The 22011-nt window shown below is 38.0% G+C and overlaps 1 protein-coding gene across 1 annotated transcript in view; it reads right to left on the reverse strand.

Annotated features, from left to right (window-relative positions):
* Positions 1 to 22011, reverse strand: part of LOC118851095 (membrane-associated guanylate kinase, WW and PDZ domain-containing protein 2-like) — a 389772-nt gene that overhangs the window by 230157 nt on the left and 137604 nt on the right. The window contains exons 6-7 of the mRNA XM_036760647.1: positions 18282 to 18313; positions 12241 to 12430 (exon numbers count right to left, since the gene is read on the reverse strand). Of these exons, the coding sequence (XP_036616542.1) occupies positions 12241 to 12430; positions 18282 to 18313 (222 nt within the window). The remainder of the gene's footprint in view (positions 1 to 12240; positions 12431 to 18281; positions 18314 to 22011) is intronic.

Below are 22011 nucleotides of genomic sequence, written 5' to 3' on the forward strand. Positions count from 1 at the left end.
TTCCAAAGGAGGATAAAATACAAGAAATGGTACTTTTACTACCAAAATGACCATCTATTGCCCCGTATACCTAAGCTTCTTTTCTCTTCTCCTTATAGTATGTATGACAATGTTCTATGCACACATCATGAAAATCCTCGATGAAAACGTAAGAAGGGAACAAGGTAGGTTTTCATAGATTATTTTCTTCAGCTAACCATGTCTTCACATCCACACAAGTTTCTTAGAGGTGTAAAGAATAGAATATTTCAATGTGTGTGGGGGGGAGAGAATTTGATTCAATGGAACAAAATAGTCTGGGAAGAACTCTGACAATCCTTAGTTCTAAGATTCAGCACTCTACTTTACACCCTGGGGCCTTCCACTCCTGATTAGCGAGAGTCTGTTGTATCTTTCTGGTCCCAGACCCACCATGCTCACTCTGGTTTTCATCTTACCATGCCCTAGCATATTTACCCCACTCTCCCAACCATCTCCTACCTTTTAGTCATGATTACTATAAAAAAAATCAACACTACTATTACTATTCCTGCAAAGGATTTGACAGTCAATCACCTTATAACTCCATTGAGAAGTTCTGTGACCAAAACACCCTTCCCTGGTGACCTTACCCATGTCTCCCCCTATTGGAATGTAAGACTCTTGAGGGCAGTCAATATCCTGCTTTTTATACTTGTATTCCCAAGTTCTTAGTACAGTGCCTGGCACATAGCACTTAGTAAATTATTTTTTCATTTCATTTCTTTCTTTCTCTACCCAGGTATCTCCTGTCCATATGTTAACATTACGTGAAATTAAATGACAAATGTAACCACAGAGATACCTTTGCTTAATGATTCCAAGTATCAAGAGAGGTATAAACAGGAGATATGCTTAGCCAAGTGATTGCTAATGTCATGGAAGATATATTACAAAAATCTCCAATTGAAGAAGGATCCCCTATAGGTAGCAAAGTTCTCCAAATGACTCTATTCAGAAATGACATTGAACTAATTACAGTGATGCTAGAGATATAAAATGTCTCCTATGAAATCAACATTCATTCTGAGGCTAGCCTAACTAAGGGTAGATACTCTTTACACCTGAAACAAAAGTGAAGAGAAAATGCACTCATGACATTTGGCTTGATGGTCTTTATAACTATTTGTACTAACCTGGGCCAAAGTTGAAAAAAATTACAAATATATTAAATGCACAAAATCACTGATGAAACATCAAGCTTGCAGGAAGAAGTTAAAAAACATGACAACAGCATTGAAATGTTTTACAATGTATAATGGTCAAATTTCCTAAATTTCTACAAATGACAATACTTCACATGTATATAGAACTGAAAGGTTCACAAAGCAAAATCCTCACAATAGCATGAGGAAGATAGGCAGTGGAAGTATCATTATTTCCATTTTATATATGGGGAAAGTGAGGCTTTGGGAGATTAAGTGACCTGTCTAAAGTCACAAAATTTGTTGTTAAGGCACAACTGCAACCCGAGTCTTCTTACTCAAAGTCCATCATTCTATTCAGCATGTCTCTCTCTGTTACTATATTGTACAATCACAGAATTTGCTTTTAAAGTACCCTTAACGGAAATGTAGTCCAACTGAGGCGGGGCAAGGATCCTCTCAATGGTCATCCAAGTTATGCTTGGAGACTACCAGTGATGGGGCATTCAATACCTTCCAAAAGTGGCCCATTTAATTTTGGGGCAGTTCTAAAGGTTTAGGAGTTTCTATTCATAAAGAATCTGAAATCTTACTTTATGCAACTATTCTTTGGCTCTAATTCCTCCCTCTGGAAGCACCCACTCCTCTCAAGAACCTTAATCCTTCTGCCACATGTCAGCTTTTCAAATACTTAAAGAATGATATCACATCCCTATAAAGCTTTCTTTTCTCTAGGTAAAACATCCATTCCCAGTTTCTGTAGTACATCTTCACATGGCATAGTCTTCAGTTACCTCATCATACTGGTTGTTTTACTCTGGACACGTTAGGGTCATTAATGTCCTGCCTATACTGTATCACCCGAGAATGAATACCATACACAAATGGTATGGTGTATGACAGATTCCAGTGGGACTATCAGCCCTTTCTTTCCTTGTCCTGGGCAGTCTAACTCTATTAATGCAGCTAAAGATTCTGTTAGGTTCATTGGCTGCCATGTCATAATCTTAACTCATAATAATCTTGAAAGACATTGAAAACTCCCAGACCTTTTACACATGAACTACTATCTCACCCTTCCTACCTAATCCTATACTTGTTTTTTAAAATAGTATTTTATTTTTCCAGTTGCATGTAAAAACAGTTTTTAACATTTGATTTTTAAAAATTTGAGTTCTGAATTCTCTCCCTCCCTTCCTGCTCTCCCCACTCCTTGAAATGACAAGCAATTTGATATAGGTTATAGATGTGCAATCATGCAAAACATATTTCCATCTAATACTACACTTGTGATATTAATTTTCAAAAACCAAAATTATTTTAAAATGGTCTCTTCAATTTCTGAATCATTGACCAAGAATACTGTGTACAGTTCTGGGTATCCTGATGTAAGTAAGATTCTGACAACCTGGAGATTATCCAGAGAAGAGAAACCAAAATTTTAAGGAGTCTTGAGTCCATGTCCCATAAAGATCAGATGAAAGACCCATGAAGGTTAAATTGGAGAAGAGAAGATGTGGGTGAGGGAGGGCCAATTTGATTCCTGTCTTCAAGTGTTTCAAGGGTTTTCATGCTGAGTAAGGATTAGGTTGGTTCTATCTGATCCCAGAGGGCAGAATCAGGACTATTAGGGGGACATTGCAAAGAGGTTGTTTAAGCTGAATTCCAGAAAAAAAATGTCCTAACAATGAGGGTTTTCCAAAAGTGGAATGAGCTGCCTCAAGGGGAGATAGTTTTCCCCTCCTTGGATGTCTTCAAACAGAGGCTGGATGGTGGCTGTTCTAATGGAGATCTCTTTTGTGCACAGTGTAGCTTAGATTGCCTCTGAGGTCCCTTCCAATTCTTCAATTCTGTGATTCCGTGTTTCTGTGATCAATTACGACCTAACATTTATCCCTATTGCATTTCATCTTGTTAGATTTGGACAAGGTTTCTAGTTTGTCAATATATTTTTGGATTGTAACTGTTATCCCACATAATAGCTATCCCTTTTAACTCTGTCATCAGCAAATAGGATGATTACACCATCTGTGCCTTCGCTGAAGTCACTGATAAAAAAAGTTGGCAAGCACAGGGCAAACACAATACTACCTAGTTCACTAATTATTTCATGCATGTATGTCTAGATTATACATTTCTTAAAAAGAATTTTACCAAAGTTCTTTAATTCTGGTGGTACCTTATATGCTGAATGCTAGGAATATAGTAGCCATTGATTAAATATCAAATATTTGTTTGATAGCTTAATCAAACAATATCTTTTTCAGTATGTTTGAAAATTCTGATTGTCTGAGACCATGGGACTATCTCAGTCCAATCTGTTTTCATGTGGATATCCTAGTGGAACCACAGAACAAAAAGAAGATTGTAACCAACTTCCTTTCTCCCGTTGTATTACATTAGATAAAAATGGTCTCTTTAATCTCATGAACTTTTCAGAGAGAAGCAGCATAGCATAGTACAATGGACTTAGAGTCAAGGAGACCTGAGTTCAAATTCTGCTTCAGACTTTTATTAGCTGCATGGGCCTTACACTTAACCTCTTTGCTTCAATTGTCTTTGTTGTTTTGATGTGTGTTTGTTATTTTTAGAAGTTTTATTGATGTTTTTTGTTTTTACATGACATTTACAGACTATCCTCCCTGAGAAATCTCTTGTAACAAAGTAAAACAATTAAGTTTTAACTTAATAATTTTGATTTAATTTAATAAGTGCCATTTTATGATGTAAAATTAATAATAATAATGACCTCATCTGCAAGTGTGTAACATTCTTCATCTGTAGCACCCTCTTCCACCTCTCTTTTAAAAATATTGACAGAAATCTATTTTTTTTTCTCCCTCCCAATCCCCATCTGTAAAATGAGGTTGGCCTCAATGGGCACTGTAGACTCTTCCTGCTTGTAATTTATGATCCTATGAGACATTTTTTGTTTCTCTTTTCCATACACACAGTCATGCCATTTTAAATAGTCTCTAATTTCCGATGGCTGTCATAAATTGTTTACAATCACAGGATTTTTTTTCTTTTCAAAAATACATGTTTGTTGAGATGTTCCTGGGCATGCATATTATAAAGTTAGTGCAATCTAATTATGACTCAAATGAGGCATGGTAGCAGTTACATCTTTTAATATATTTATATCATTTGCTGCAGTCTGGTACATAGAAGCCAAACATTAGTGGCAATCTTGATGGAACAGAGGTTACAGTTCATGCGCAGCAAATACTGTGGGTAGAGACATATATTTTACTGAATTTTTGCGATATGATTTTTGAATGTAAATGCAAAAAAAACCCCTAACTCTCTCCAGATTTAGAAACAGTTCTATGAAGGCTACTATAGGGATAGGAATTGGACCTGAGATTTTACTAGTATAGAAGACTCTCAGATGTAGAAACTCTTTCTACCAATGCAGATTCAAATCTTCTCTGCTAGTAACTAGAGTTTGGGTTTGTTCAGGTTGTTCTTACTGACTTCTTCAGGAGAGAATTAGGACTTCAAGTACGTACCTGTGTATAATAAATACATCAACTTATTGTAATTGAAATAAAATGAAAAGGCAGCAGATTACAATATAAGCCTTTTTTTTTGAGGGATACAAATCTCTGACATATTCACAAATAAGTGTGATCTTTTGGCATGGAAGAGATAAGCATGCAAAGAAATTTAGAATAAGGCTTTGTTTTCACCATCAGGTTAGGATCTTTTTTACCCTAAAGATTTGAATAAGAGAAAAAATCTTTTTTTTATATTTGGAAGCAGCAAATGCACGTGGGCAGAAGGGCTTCTTTGTTAAACCACAATACAAAACAACAAGCTATATCTCAATGTGTATTATGTTTATGGCACTGTGGTAGACACTGAAGATGCAAAGATAAAAATGACAAAATCCTTGTCCTCAAAGAGCTTTCATTCTACTTGGAAATGAGGGGACAAAAAGATATGATAAAGGTGCAGAGATAATTATAATAGTACAAGGCAGGATCACTAAAATTCAATGGAGCTTCAGAATTAATCTCATTTTATATATGCAGTAGGGAGAAATGGGAGCAAAGGAGAGAGCTAGACCAGATCCTCCAGGAAAATTTGAAGAAGGAGAGACAATTTCAGTTGGGATTGTCAAAGAACGCTTTGAAGAGGAAGTAGTATCTGAGCCTCATGATCCTTGGAATGTCATGGGTTCTGAAACAAGGGGATAAGGGATGATTTTAATCTAGGCACTTGAGATAACCAATGTGAATGGAGGCAGGATATAGAAAGTCAAGTTCATGGAACACCTAGGAGTCCAATTTGGTTGAAATATACAGTACGTGAAATAAAGCTAGGAATACAGGCCAGAAATAGATTGTGGAAGTCCTTAAATGGAAGGCTAAGGAGTTAACATTTTATCCTAGAGGCAGAATGTTTTTAAGCAGGAGAGTCATGGTAGGAACAGTATTTGTTTTACAAAGGCTGAGCTAGTTTCCCTTTAAGGTAGGGAGGGACTACATCTTTGGAATTTGGAGATATATAGGACTAGGGCATAAATCCCTGGTGTGACTTTGTTATTGCTTGGGGTATAAAGTCCCTTGGTTTATGAGGATTTAGGGACACCTGAGGCTTAGCCAAATTTCTGCCTTAGGACATTTTTTTCTGATTCAGTCTAATTGCCAAATTGAATGTGGAGATAGAAAGCAACATGAGCTTTAAAAAAATTTAAGTAATTATTTAAAAATATCCTTTTAAAGCTTTTGCTATAAGGAAAATGACTTTTAATTGTAGCCTATGGTCCATGTTCTAAGCCCAAGCCATAATCAGATTGGCCTGATTTGGACCTGGTCCAGCATATTGATACGGTCAGATCTGTGCTATTGTATGAAGGGAAGGTTAAAGAGGGGAGATACCAGAGGCAAGAAGGCAAATTATGGAGACTAATTGTACTTTCAAAGATGCCTATCCACATTTTAGGTGAATTAATCAAATATTTTGAGAGGTTGAGCCACAAGGCACAGTTTTGGTAGTGATTATTTTTTCATTCTCGATGGCAGAGTTCATCTTTATTATATATGCTTTCTGTGTAGTGATCATGTAAACACTACCGTGACCACAGATCTATAAAAATGTAGATGCAGAAATATTAGAGCTTAAATGAAGAATAGAGCAATGATATACAATAGGCTCTGTGATGGAAATATTCCCTTATAGAATATGATGAAAAGTTGGTATGCTATAGTGAAGAGTGTGAATATAATGGACTTCAAAATCATTATAAGTTAACAGCTTGACGTAGAGGCCAAAAAAACTATGAGATCTTGGGCATCTTTAAGAGAATTAGGGCTTCCTATGTTAGAGATAGTGTTCTACGTGTTCATCATACTTCACTTGGAGTATTGTGTTCTTTTCTGGGTAGCATGGTTCAAGAAGGATATTGACAAACTGGAGAGCATCCAGAGAATGGCAAGCAGAATGGGTGAAAAAATGGTTGGAAAAAAAAGGAATATTTAGTGAGGAGAAGACTTGGGGGTGGGAAGGGACATGATAAATGTCTTCAAATGTTTGAACGACTGTCATATGAAGGGACGACTAAATTTACTCTATTTGAACCCAGAGGGTATAACCAAGGGCAAGCTTGATATCAAGGAAAAAAATTTTCCAATAATTAGAGCATCTAAAAATAGGATATGCTGCCTTGAGAAGTGATATGGTCCCCTTCCGTAGACGCATGAAAGAAAGTAACAAAAAAAAGAAGGAAGTAAGAAAGGAGGGACAGGAGAAAGAAAAGAAGAAGAAAAAGGAAGAACGATCTAGATATAACAACTAAAGCATTCTCTGCCCTCAGGGAGCTTATATTCTAATAGAAGATGCCACATGATTAGTGACAGTGAGCTGGTAAATGTTTAACTACTGGCACTCTGAAAAAAAATGTACGCAGGGATCCATTTTTGAGATTGATCCATTTTTATTTTCTCTATCATGTTCTTAGGTCTAGATAATCAACAAAACAATAAATCAAGTGCTGATTTGTAATGTTTGCTGATTTCTTACATGTAAATGCTCACACTGAAAATCTAACAAATTAGTTCTCAAGAGCAGGTAAGAGTTGGCTCCAGCACACTACTGTACATACTAGAGTTAGAATTAGAAAGGGGGAGAAAGTTCACAGTAGTTTGGTAGTCTGGCTTTGGACATGAAAGTCCCACTTTTGTGGCCTAAGGCAGTGGTGTCCAAAACATGGGCTGTGCCCTCCCATGTGGTCCATCTGTGTCCACCACAAGCACAGAAATCCACACAAATGCTTTAGTTAAAGCATTTATGACAATTTTCATGCCTGTAGTAAATGCAGGTGGGTGGCATAAAATTGCACTGCAGCCGCTGGCTTACAGTATTGGGGGTGGGGTGGGGTAGAGAAGAGTCTGAGTTCTAGTGGATCAGAATGTAAACAGAGGGGTTTGAAGAGAGCCAGGATGTTGTAGCCTGATTCTAGGCAGGATAAGGTGAAAACTCATCTATCAGAGTCTAAGGCTATTGAGGGCTGCAATCTGAGTTCTAGTAGAAGGTAGAAGAGGATAAGAGTATAGACAGTATTATTTGTGGATGGCAGAGAAGGGGCAGGGTAGCCTGTCCAAGTCTGGATGGGAAAGGGGGCTCTTCAAGCAGAGGCTCTGTGGCTGTTTGTTAGATATGCTTGAGTGGATCCCTCTTGTGTCTTGATTGGACTACATGGCTACCAAGGTCCCTTCCAACTCTCAAATCCTGTCATTCTGTGCCTGCTTGACCTCAGGAAGAAAGTTCAAAACCTTCCTCAGACACTTGCTAGTTATTTCAACTTGATCAAGTCACTTACTTTTTCCAGGACTTCATCTTCATCTACAAAATGAAGGTGTTGGACTTAGTCACCTCCGAGTTCCCTTCTGGCTTTAAATCTACGATCCTATGATCATATAGCAATGGAGGAAAAAATGTGGCAGAAATGCCACAGAGAGATTGTGGAGGCTCAGACACAATCAGTTTGGGCTACTTGTCATTGGGTGGGGAAGGAAATGAACAATGTCAGATATATAGAGAGCTGGGGATATAAAGAAAGGCAAAAGAAACTCTCTGCTCTCAAGGAACTCACAATCTAACGGGAGGGAGAACATGCAAACTACTCTGTACAAGCAATGATAAATTGGAGATGATCAAATGGAAGATGCTAGCATAAAGGAAGATCAAGAAAGGCTTCTTATAGAAGGTGGGATTTTTAGCTTGGGCTTGAAGGAAGCCAGGAGACAGAGATGAGGAGGCAGAGAATTCCATATATGGAGGAAAGCCAGGAAAATTCCACTGGAGTTTAATGAATGGGGGAGGGGCGGTGTTGATACGGTAAGACATGCACTATAGGAAGGTGAATTTGACAGCTGAGTGGAAGATGGGGAGAGATTTGTGTTAGGGAGACAAACCAGCAGGGTATTTCAAGAGATCATTCATGAGGTGATGAGAGCTTGCACCAGGGCATTGTCAATGTCAAAAGAGAGAGGAAAAGATGAACAGAGACTAGATTAGAGATGTTATGAAGGTTAAATCAATAGAACTTGGCAACAGATTAGACATGAGAATGTGTGAAAGAGAGTGAGGTGTAGAAGATGACACCTAGATTGGGAGCCTGGGAGGATGATGGTGCCCTCAATAGTAACATGGAAGTTAAGAAGATGGGCAGACTTCGAGTGGAAAGATGATGAGTTCAATTTTGGACATGTTGAATTTAAGATATTTAGGTCAAGATGTCCGATAGACAGCTGGAGATTAACTGTGAGATCAGAGGAGTCACATAGTTTTAAAGTTAGAAGGGATCCTAGGTGCCCTAGAGATGATTTACTCCATTCCTCATTTTAAAGATATGGAAACTGAGCAAAACAAAGTCCCATATGCCCAAAGTTTCATAGTTAATGAAAAGAATCAGGGTTTAAATTTGAATTCTCTGATTCTAAATATAAAAGTCTTTATACCACCTCATGATGCTTTCTAAATGGTCTTTGATCTTTCCTCAAAAATGTTAAAAAAATATTTTCCAAGCCAAGAACTACTGTTATAAGATTTCATTGACCTATGTACTTTTATCTCACAAGGCAGTAACTTTGTCTGCCATAAATCTCATATGCATTATCTTCCTCAACTAAATGGAGATCTTTCTGGGAGCAACGCTTTGGTATTTTTAATAGAGAAGAATATGATCCTGGTTACACTGTAGGCATTCAAAAAATTCCAAGTGCTTGATTCAGGAGCTGGTAAGTGATCATTGTTGTTTGTCCTTCGTTTTTGAAGAGTGCCAAAGACATTCAGGGGGTAATGTCCTAATATGTCCATGAATTGGATTAAAATGAGGCAGAGTCACACAGTCATCAGCCTTTCTCTCTCTTCCAGAGTTATTGAAGTCCAATGGCAAGACAAGAATCAAGATGATGGGTGATGGCCCAGGATATAGTGGATGAGCTTGGTGTCTCTGGTACCAGACCAAAGTGCTGATCTTGGTGTCTCTGGTATCAGACCACAGTGCTCTACTGTGCCTGGTTAACCTGCCCCCATGGCCATTGGAACAAATTATTCTCATCTTCCCATTCTGCTGGGGAAAGTCTTCACATGCTTGAGGTAGATAGTCCTCTAACTCACCAACAGTTGTGAGACCTATTGGTTACCTTCAACCTGGTTTAGCCTGTCTGCTGAGATGGCTATACTGGGCTGTGGCCACTGTACTACAGCTTCTTGGAGTCACAGGTTGGGTAATAGGTGGTGCAATGAACATAGGACACTGGACCCAGGGTCAGGAAGACATGAGTTCAAATTGTGATTCAGTTACATACCAGCTATGGAACACTGGGCAAATTGTCCAGCTTCTGCAAAATGGGGATAACAACAGTTGTGATGATCAAATGAGATATTTGTAAAGCACTTTGCTAATCTTAAAGTGCTATATAAATGTTAGTTCTTGGTGTTATTTACATAATATTTACATAAATAAGGCACTAAGAACTATGCAAAGGAAATGGAACTTTGACCGGAAGACATTTATCAATTTTACCTTTTGCTTGTGCCAACATCTCAAATTTCACTTTCCTCCCTTTACTGAAGCTAAGAAAGTTCATCTATGTTAAGAGCTCCCATGTATAACAAATTTATAACAACCTTGTACCTTGGGCAGGGCCGTCACCCCAATTTTACAGCAGAAGAAACTAGGCTCAAAGAATTAAAATACCTTGCTCACTGTCACAAAGCTTACAGGTACTGGACTAAAACATCTGCGGATTTGGAGTCAAAGGATCTAGTTGCAAAACATCTCTCTACCACTTAGAATAATCTGAGTGATCTTGGGCAATCACGTTAGCTCTTTTGGCTTTATCAGTCAAATGAGGGGGTTAAATGAAGTGACCTGTAAGGTCCTTTTTTTAGCTCTATATTTATGATCCTATACGGTCTAGGTCTTTTGACTTCAGATCCAGTTGTTGCTACTACAACATACCATAACCATGACAGTTATCTCCCTAGAAACCATTTTGAAGGGAAAAGATGAGATCCAGCAACCAGACATGATATTAGGTAATGCCTCTATATTCACATGGTGAACAATCACTTCATAATAGTCTTCTGCCTTAAGCATTTAATTGGCCAAAGCAATTTTTTACAATGAGTTGTGATAGGGGGTGCGTGTGTGTGTGTGTGTGTGTGCATGTGTGTGTGTGTTTTGAGGGGATGGAGTAACACTGTATTGCTTTTTCCCTTTACCACTGTGGGTGTTTTGCTCACAAGATCATTGCTGGGCTTACAATATGAGAAAGCCGCCGGAGGTCCAAATGCATGCAGTTTAAGCCTTGTCACTTCCTTTTCTATTAATGATAAACACTTAAGTAATCCTTCTAGAGCACCAAAGCACAGACCTTTATTCATAGAGTCAACTAGAACACCAAGAACAACAAAAGAGCTTTCATTAGGGGAAGTCTCTGAATCACTAGTTTAGATTAATGGGCTTTTAGAGTTATAAAAATGGCCTGTGCATCATGCAGTACTTTCTCTCACTTTATAAATAAGGAAACTGAGGCCAGGTGACAGTAATTTGCTAATCTAATTAGTGGCAGAGTTAGGCTAAATCTCAGCCCTCTCATTGCCTCATTTGGTGCTTTTTAATATAAATTTAAATCATATTTAATTGATGCTGTTTTATATCACTGCCACATCTCAATGACTTTCCTCCCATTCTTCCCTCCTCTCCCCCCTCCACCCCACTATACAGTGCTCCTTCCACAATACCATATTACCATATATTTCTTGGGTTTTGTTCTGTCAGCACTCTATGTATTTACATTACTAATCTTTCTTTTTGCTTTTCTTTCTCAAAGTCTTCGATGAGATCAGCTGGGTGATGGTTTGACTATAAGTATTATGTACATATGTACTTTAATAAAAGTTTTTGTTTTCTCATTTTAAAAATACACCTTTGGGAAGACTTTTAAATAGTACAGAAAATATTTAGAGAATATTATTTGCATAATAACCTTTCAAAATGGATCCAATTAAGTTCATTGTAACAAATGAAACACTTTTTTTTTAAAAAAAAAAAAGAGTAGATCTTGATACTATATTCCTTTTTCTTTGGTGTGGGGCAGTTTTTTTGTAAAAATTCAGCTAGGTTCAGGTCAAGCAAAACCTGATTGACATCTCATTCAAGGCCTTTATCTTGCTACACAATGAAACGTTGGGAAAAATTCTGCTTTAGACTACAGACTCATAAATAGATAGTTAAAAATAATACTTCATCTTGCTAGAGTTGCCCAAAATAAAACAATTAAGTAAAACAATTTTCTGGTTGATAACTTGCTGATTTTGCTTGGGGGCTTAGGAGAAACAATAATAGGAAATTTTAAGACAGCCTACTAACAGGGGCGAATGTATCAGGACAGAGTGTGAAGTCCCTTTTAGAACAGAATAGACCGGTTGACTTGCTATTGGAATTACTTTTAAAACACAGAGTAGAAAATAATACCGAACTAACTCAGCCTTGAAACATTTAGGAACAAATACTAGTCATAATTAACGGCACCCTTGGTCGTTTGGGGCTTTCACTTACGCCTACTTTCATAAATTGCTCTGGATTTCTCGTATAGCTCATATGGGTCAGGCTTCCTCGGATCAAAGGCCTCTGTTGAGTCAGGAAATGAACTCCTGTGAAGGGAGGTTGGAAAGGGGAGATTCTGTGGTATAGCTGGAGCAGATAAACTCGTTTGAGGGCTGCCTTGATTCTCCCATCGATCCATTATCTGAAAAGACAATAGTAAAATTAGGTGGATTTGGAAGGAGCTTCCCTCTTCCCCTCAGGCGTAGCTCGAGTCTGGACTAGGTAACATGGTTAGCAAAAACCAGCTGTTCCCAAGGTTACAATATATCACGGTTTAGATTGTTGATAAAAGAAAACAGGAATATGTGCGCACACATACACACACATACACACACACGCACACACACTCTTTAAAAAGGACATACCATTATTTTAGTGAACCTTACTTACACGTTACCAATAATCAAGCCCTCCCCAAATCAATACTATTCTATCAGTCCTTAGACAAATATACAACAGTATAAGACCTGAAAATTGTCTGAGGTCTTTTGTTAAGCTGAGCCCATTATAGTAGGTTCAATTATTATTCTCTGTGAGAAACTTCTTCCTGATAATTTCACCTTACTCAGCAATGAGTTAGTTCGCTAGCCAAACACAAGCTGTTGCTTTGATGTTACGGGTAAACCAGATGTGGAACCATTTCAATGTGGTTACCTTGTTGGCTCTGGCTTGTCTCAATGACATGAGAAGAACAATACTAACTCTTCCCAGCCTCTAGCTAATCCTGTTCTGCTGTGAAAACACGCTGGCCCCCTTGTGAGAACCATTGCCTAGGTTTCCATGGTTACCACATATTAAACTAGTTCTGATATGTCCATCATAAAATCACAGAATTAGCTGACAAGAACCTTACAGATCATAGGATTAATCCCCTCATTCTACTGGTGGGGAAACTGAGTGAGTATAATTTTCTCTAGGTCATCCAGTCGTCTAGTCACAAAGCTAGGACTATAACTGTAGCGAGGACATAGTTGCTTAAATACATAGCAACACTGATGAGCTTGTGGTTTGATGTTAACCTCATTTTCTGTTCACTGTCAAGTATACTCAATACAGTAGAAGTGTCTGTTGAGTGGTCTTGCAATGTGTGTTTTAAAAGTATTTCACTGTGCTTCATTATTCAGTCAATAGTTCTAATTCTCAGAAAAAAAAGCTACTCTGAAAGCTAATGATTGATATGAAAAAAATATTGTGCTTTTGGGGTTAAATTAAATTTTCCAATTTTGTCATGCTAACTGCATTTATTTTTCATCAACTTCCCTCTTTTACTTTCAAGTTTCATATGTTCAATTCAACATGCTTTTAAAATTATGAGATCATAGATTTGGAGCTAAAAGGCATCTTAGTCATCCTCTGGGCCAGGAGTTCTTATGCTTTTCTTCTTTTTCTTTCTTTTCTTTCCTTTTTTTGGTATCATGGGGTTTTGTGACAATATGGTAAAGGCTATGGACCATTCTTAGAGAGATAGATAGATGGATAGATAGATGGGGAGAGAGAGAGAGAGAGAGAGAGAGAGAGAGAGAGAGAGACAGAGAGAGAGAGAGAGACAGAGAGAGAGAGAGAGAGAGAGAGAGAGAGAGAGAGAGATAAAACATTTATTAAGTGCTTACTATGTATGTATGAGGCACTGTTCAAAGAACAATATTCTCAGAAAAAATGTTTGGTTGCCTACATTTATAATTGAAGGAAATGCTAAATTTTGCTTAGAGATTAGTAGAAATAAAGATGTCATTTCCCTTTCCTCCCATCCCAATCAGAAACTCCTTGAAATCTATCCATAGTTAAGAACCTCTGGTCTAGATCAACCCCCTAATTTTAAGAAACTGAAGGACAATGAAGTTAAGCGACTTGCCCAAGGTCACATAGATAGTAAGTGAGTGGCAGAGCAAGGATTCACACCTGGGCTCTCATATTCCAAATCCAGTGTTCTTTCTCTTGTATGATTTCTGCCTCCCTAAGCACTTCACGCATAAGGTGTTCAATGCTGACAAGTTTTATAAACACAGCATGTAAACTTGAACCATACAGCCCGAGTAGCCACAGTGTTCTATTTGCTGTAATATGGCTTTTGCTCATATCTTGTTGCTTTCCCTATCTTCACAAGGCAGGTGATCTGTCACCCCGAAACATATTGCTAGGGTACATATTAGTTCCTACACAGTGCAGTGAAGCAAGCATGTTTCAGGTCAAGTATTAGGAGATCTAAAAAACAATTTCAAAGCTACAAAGCCAACAATGCCACCAAGTATTGTTTGGGAGAGTCGGCTCATTCCCACGGCAGAGTGACAAACTCTAGACATTCTGAACCACAGAGAATGGGAAATCTATCTCCAGTCCTGTGTGTTCTTAGGAAAGTATTCACAACTTTTTGCTGTGACAATCATCAATACTTGAAGTGATTTCTTCAGGTGATTTTAAAAGTTTCAAACCATGACACTCATGAAAATGACTGGCGGGAAAATTTATAGAATAAAAACAGGATTGGCTTTTCAGGCTAAGACTGTTCCAGAAATGGCAAAACCTTCTCCTGTTATCAGTATCTGCCAGCATCTGCAGGGCTCTGCCTCTCCTGGGTTATTAACACTTAGATGTGAGCCCCTGTCTGCACTCATCCAGAAAGAGACATAAAACCAGGGCAGAAAGCAAGTAGCCTTGAGGCTAGAATGGAGGTCTCAACCTTCTTTCTAGTATAATTCCTGGTGAACTGTTTAATTGTCTTGGTTGGCTTGGTTGAAATCTGAATGTTACTACTCTATCAGCACCCACAGTACCTGCCTGCTTCTGGGTTTCCTTCTTTGCCTTCGGGTTCTGTTCACTACCTTGAACTATGTACAATCTCCATATGCTTTGCTATTCCATTGGGCTTTTTTGTGTTTGGGATCTGTACTGCTTACATCAATTAGCCAATTAACAAGAATTTGTTAAATGCCAACTACGTTTGAAGTGGTGTGCTAGGCACCAGGGGAAAAAGGAAATAATACCTATTCACAAGGGCTTACATTCTAATGGGAGGAATTCAGTGCTCCCTTCCTCTCCCTTTACTTGACTTGGGATTTAAACTCTGGTTACTGACCTATTTGGCTCCATTGTATCTTCTTGCTTCTTCCTATTTCCAGTGAATTCTTGAACTTTGGATATTGCCCATCTACCTGGACTGGGTTCTATCACTTATTAGCTGTATGATTTTGGGGAAGTTACTTAATCTCTTTGGGTCTCATTTTCCTCATATGTAAAATGAGGGGATTGGAATAGATGGTTTCTGAGGCCTCTAATTACTTCTAAATCAGTTTCCTAGACACCAGATTCTAATATCCTGACTAGGACTGGCTTGTTCCTTCCTGTATTAACGATCACCCCAATCTGTTTCATGACTTGGTCTATCGGATCTTCCAGACCTCTCCTGCATAGCTTAGAGTCCCTGTTATGGCCTCTTTAAGTTTGCCTTGGTCTCTTGGTGTCTATACCCCTGTGTGACAGATAAAAACGTTCCCCAAGATAGAAGGCTCAGCAGAGAAGTGAAAGTTTCTACATCTCAGAACAGAAACCTTGCATTTTATCCCTCAAACAGAACTGCTGGCGATTTCAGTGGGAACTTGGTGGAAATATGGAAATCTCTGAACCAGAGAAAATCTAAGAGAGATTCATGAATCTGATACAGAAGTGACAGATTTCCTTTGCAAGGCTGAGGTCCTGGAAGTTCAGAACTTGGCTGTTGCTGCTTCACTTTTGTGGGGCAGCATGGGTTCAAGATTAATTGTAAATTAGGTTCTGAGAAACCTTTTTTGGAATTATTGACTATGGATGTAATTACTATAATGACAGCCAATGCTGTAATTACATCAAATGGCATAATCTGTATAAATGTGGTACATGTAAGGAAATCACCAGATTGCATAATTGTAGCAGTGAGATGGTGCTGTAAAGTTTCCAGGAAATTCAATAAGAAAGTGAACAATACCAGAGCACACTGTTTTAAGATTGGGCAGAAGGAATTAGTGCTGGGAATTTTGGCCAAAAGAACATACTAAAACTAGATAATGATAAATGATCATGATGACATAATAGTGTACTTCACGATTTATAAAACATTTCACACAGATTATTTCATCTGTTCCTTGCACCAATCTTGTGAGGCAAGTAGAGCAATCATCATTTTTCTCTATTTTACAGATAAGACAACTGAGGCTCAGAGAGGTCAAAGAACATGCCTAAGGTCACACGGTTACCAAGTGACACAGAGCTGGAACACAAAGCCAGATCCTTTGACTCCAATTTAAATGCCCTTTCTGTTACACCAGATTAAACATTTTCAAAGTCCCCTCTTTTCATAATCATGTATTAAATTAAATGGTTTACTAAGAATGTGGAATAATTTCCAATCTGAGGTTCTCTGTTGAAAATGAGGGGTAAATCCTAAATGATGATTTGCAAATACTGATAATTTCCTTAAACCCCAGAAGCTTGTGTCCAGGTTGATTCTGCAATTTCCCCATCTTCCGGTTTCCCCATCTGTGTCTGAGAGAAGCCCAAAGCAGAGATTAATATACTGGTAACTTTTCTATTAGAATTGATAATAATGAGTTTTCCTCCAGTATAGGTCTCCACATAATTTTTAAAGATATCTCGTTTAGCTAGAGGATATCCTTGTAAAATAGTAAATTTTATAATACTTTCTCAGCTGAAGGGAACCAACTGAGTTTCTAAACCAGTGATATACACACATACATACAATCACACATGCACACAACATTTTAAATAATTTCTAACTCATTGTTCAGGCTAACAGTAAGAGAGCTCCTCCCCACCAGACAGAATCAGAAGAGGAATGAGAAAGCAAATTTTAAAAACATGAGGAGAAAGCACGCTGTCTTCAGGCCTAATGCTTTTCTTGATTTAATCAGGTTGCCATAAGTCTTTCACTTGCATGATTTTCACAAGAATTTAAAGCAGGATGAACTCTCCTAACACACCATAAAGTTAATCCTCACAACTGAATCCATGACTAAACAGTAGCCTAACTATGCATTTTTTCCCCTTCTAGCAATTTGGGTTTCTCTACAACTACTAATTCAACTCTGTCAAAGAGATAGACAAAATCCATCAACCTCTAAATACATTTACCAGCCTGTTCACTCTTATCAACGTTTTAGGCTGTCTCATGAGGTTCTTATTGATCTGGCAGCCACATGGAGATACAGCAAATGATGGTTCAGCAGACCGGCATTTAGCCTTCTGTCTTTCCATTTCTTCACATGAGTGAAACTGAGTCTCAGAGATGTAAAGCGAGTGTTTAAAAAAAGTGGACATCATTCAACTGAAGACTCTCAGTCAGTACTGTGATTCTGCGGATTCTGAGTTAGCTTCCATTAAAGATTCTTATTTGCACAGAGCTAAATTCTTTTCAGGTAGGCCTATAGGAGCTACTTTGATGCTCTCTGGACTTGTGGGTCCATGTTAATTGGGATAATTTTAATAAAAGGTGTGTTAGCAAAAAGACCATAGTGTTTCTGAGAGGGATATTAAGAGATTTATTGGGAAATCTTTCTTAAGGAATCCTTTAAAAGTTACAATTCCAATGGGGCTTTTGAGCTGGAGTTTTGAAAGTACAAAGGAGACAGAATTGAAGGGTTACTTTTTAATTTAGTCTGTGGTAACCTGGCATTAAGAAATAACAAAAGAACACTTATTCTTTTGATAGGGGAATCATAGCTTGAGAGCTGTAGGGACCTTCTTGGTCAGCTCTCAGAGACCGTGTGGTTTAAACCCCTTCATCATGCAGATGAAGAAACTGAAGCCCAGAGAGGCTAAATGACTCGCCCGATGTCACACAGGTAGAACTAAGATTCACACTTAGGTCCTGTAACTCCAGGATCATTGCTCCTTCTACTATACTGTGCTGCTGCTATGTTATATGGGGAGACTACTGATAAATGTTTATAGAAATGGACATCACCATTAGAACCACAGAAAAAATTATAATGGTACCAACTTACAGGCTTTGGAGTTTTCCAAGGAGAAAAGAAACCTGCAATAAAGAAAACACAATGTAAACTTTAAAAAACACATCAAAGCATTAGTCCTAAATAATTCCGTGTTTAGATTCTTTACAATCTATTCTTCCCATTAGAATACATAATAATATGCAATTGAGCAATGAAAGTAATAATAAATGAATAATTTAAAACAGCCTAACTTTATAGCCTAAGCTAATGATCTCAAAGAATTACACTTATTTTGCATGGTGATATTTTCTTATTTTACATCTGGGGAAATTAAAACACTGAGGGGTTACTACTTCTCAAGGTGGAACGCTCAACAATGACCTATGGCCTAAGTCTCAGCTTTCCTGACTTGGGCTGACATTAGGTATGACTACCTCTGACATGCAGCAGTGAAGACAATTAATAAGCAAATAAATACAATTTTTCATAGGAAAATGCCTTTCATGTGAAGAAATAGGAGAAGCATTTTTTGTAGTATATAATTACAAAGTTAGGTTGGCTGGGTAAGTGTAATATCAAAATGTGGTGACATTACTAGATTTAGAACTAGAAGATCTGTGCTCAGATCTTATCTCTGCTACTTATCACTTATGACTTTATAGTGTCTTGGGCTCTGATCTCTTAGGTCCCTTACAGCTCTGACTTTGAACTGTCCTCTGAGTGTTTAGAGGGCCTCAATTCAGTTTCTGAATAACATATTCTAAGCAACTGAAAAAAAAAACTATGTGATCTCAGAAATGAATTGGCACTAGAAATCAATATCCATTGGACACACCAGATCAATAATTTTTCGGGCAATGGAATTCTCTTTGCTGTCACAAATGACAAAACTGATTGGGCTGACTCTGTTGTGACATCAAATGACAACTGAGACAGCGGCCAGATTTACATTCTTCAGTTTGGTATGTTACATCATATGAAAACAGACAAAAAGAGGAAAACTTAATCATAGTTTAAGAACAAAAAGACTTAAAAAAATAGTGCTGACAATAATCACTGCCCTTACCCCCTCTCCCAATGAACAAATGAGCCACAACAGATGCCATTTTACAAATCTGAGTATTTCCTCATCATTCCCCCTTTGGCAATTATATGTCTAAAGGAAAACTATCCTCAAAAAATAGCATTCTATGTTGAAAACATATGCATGCTTATCATCTACCAAAAGTTCAAGACCTGTAGTAAATAGACGCAACAGAAAACTTCAGCTCATTTTCCCTTATAAGTACCATGGAAGGCAGTGTGGCTTTCACTAAAACCTACCCACCCTCCCACACTTTGCTTCTCTGTCTTTAACGGCTTAAACTTGTTTGAGTTTATTACTCTTTAGATTAATTACTCAGGTAATTAGCTAGATTAATATTAATTAGACCTTTAAGTAATGTGGTCAAGGCTTAAAGAGGAAGAGAAGAGTATAAGCAAATCATAGTCGATAAAGCACCTAAGTTCTCTTTCAGCTATCATTACCCTGGGTTCCGGTAGCAAGTATCTCTCTCCTAGCTTAGGTTCTCCTTAAAAGACTTCCAACACCTCCAACGGAAAAGTAAAAAATCTGATCTCTTCCCTTCTTTCTCCACCAGGTGCCAAATAGACAATAATTGATTTTTTTAACTCCTAATGGATGGTTTAACTGTTTTTCCAAGGTGCATAGAAAACATAATCTTCAAGTAGTATTGCAAGTGGCCATATAGTATGAAATACAAATTCCTCTGTTTGGTATTCTAAACTCTTCACAAGGAAAATAATTTATCTTTCTGGATTTATTTCCCATTTCTCCTCTTGATGCACTCTATGCTACAGTCAAGCTTGACATCTTGTTCTCTATATTCAATATTCCATCCTCCACGTCTATGTTTGTGTATAAGCTGTTCTCTGTGCCTGGAATGCTCTCCCTCCTTGGAATCCCTAGCTCCAGTTAAGGCTTAGTTCAGGTGGCACCACACAGGAAAAATTGACAGGATTTGGCAACTGATTGTACTTAAAAGATGAAGGAGAGGGGGAGGGAAGAGGTCAAGTGGAAAGATGGCATACTTCCATCAGAAATAAGAAAGTTTAGAGGAGTGGTGCTTTTTGGGGGGGGTGGGGGAGAGAAGAAAATAATGAATTTTATTTTGGAAATGTTGAATTTGGAATGCCTACAGAATAACCAGCAGGAGATATCAAGAAGGTGATTAACGATATACAACAGGACTTTAGGAAAAAGACCATGAGGATAGATAGATATATAGATAGATGGATGGATAGGTAGATGTGGGAGGTCACCGAGAGAGGGTAAATAGTAAAGGGAAAGCCCTAGGACGGAACCTGGAAGGACACCCATTGTAGTGGGTAAGAAATGAATGACAGAGCAAAGGATCTTTCCTGAAAAACAACAAACAGATAGGAGGAGAAGCCAGATAGAGTAGTGTCTAGAAAAGCCAGGGAAGAGATAGTATCCAGGAGGAGAGGTTGGTCAAGAGTCTTAAATGCTATAGAGAAATCAAGAAGGATGAAGATTAAGAAAAGATCATCATTAACTTCTCAGACAATAATGGTCTACTTTCCCCCCCATCACCTCGTGCATGAACCTAAAGAATTAATGCAGTACCCTAAAAAGACCATTAATTCTATCTGAATGATATTTCTGAGACTGAAACATTAATGCCTTTTTTTGTAAACGGGAAAAAAAATTAGACTCCAAATCAATTCTTGGAATATAGTTCTGGAGCTCAATAGAACCTTAGTGTTCATTTAGTCATTTTTCATTTTCAGATGAGAAGGCTGACTCTAAGAGACGGAGAGTGGTTTGCTCAAGGCTGTACTGCTTTTGAGTTGTGGTGGTACCCTGAATAGATTGTTGGATTTGGAAGCAGGAAGACCTGAATTCAAATCACATCTTTGACCCTCACTAGGGCCAAGCCTCTAGATGAATCACATGATCTTGGTCTGCCTCAGGTTCCCATATTTGTCCCTCACAATATGGGGATAATAATAGCATCTACATCCCAGGATTGTTGGGAGAGTCAAATGAAATATTTGTAAAGTGCTTTCTAAATCTTAAAGTGTTCTATAAATACTAGCTGCTCCTCCTCCTCTTTCTCCTTCTCTTGGTCTAGAGCGATTTCAATTTAGTCATGTGGCCCTTCTCACATTTTGTTAGATGTGTATAGCTTCTAAATCCTCAAATGTAGCACTAGTGAATGTTGCTAATATGCAGTGAAAATTGAATTACGATCATAGAGTTTTTGTGATATCTTTCCTTTCCAGTTATCCTCACACCGGCACCTTGTTTATAGCATGCCTATGAAAGAAAATTCTATGAAATGCTTTAATTTTTTTTTCCTCCTCCAGGATCTTTTCTAGAAATAGACATGTATGCAGTGGAACACTTGGCAGGGTATCTTATCACAATTTGTAATGGGTTAGCCCCATGGGGAGCCTGGGAAATAATCTTAAAGGATATCATTTTTCCAATGGCAAAAATGCACAATTCTCTGCCCTTTTGGCAGGGTAGCTACCAGAATTAAGATGAAACTAGGGAACTGGAAAGGTGAGACTGTCATTCAGCTTGGCCTCCCTTCAGAAGCAGTTCCTGAGTTCTCTGAACTACTAAAATTATTTAATCTGGTTTGACCTATTATCTGTAGACCATGCTCTAAGTCTCTTTCTGGCTTCTAGTATGGAAGTTTCTGGGATGATTTTAACACCAGGTTGGAACATAAAAGTAACCTTGCTCAGCACA

Source organism: Trichosurus vulpecula, chromosome 5 (genome assembly GCF_011100635.1).
Source record: "Trichosurus vulpecula isolate mTriVul1 chromosome 5, mTriVul1.pri, whole genome shotgun sequence".
Lineage (NCBI taxonomy): Eukaryota > Metazoa > Chordata > Mammalia > Diprotodontia > Phalangeridae > Trichosurus > Trichosurus vulpecula.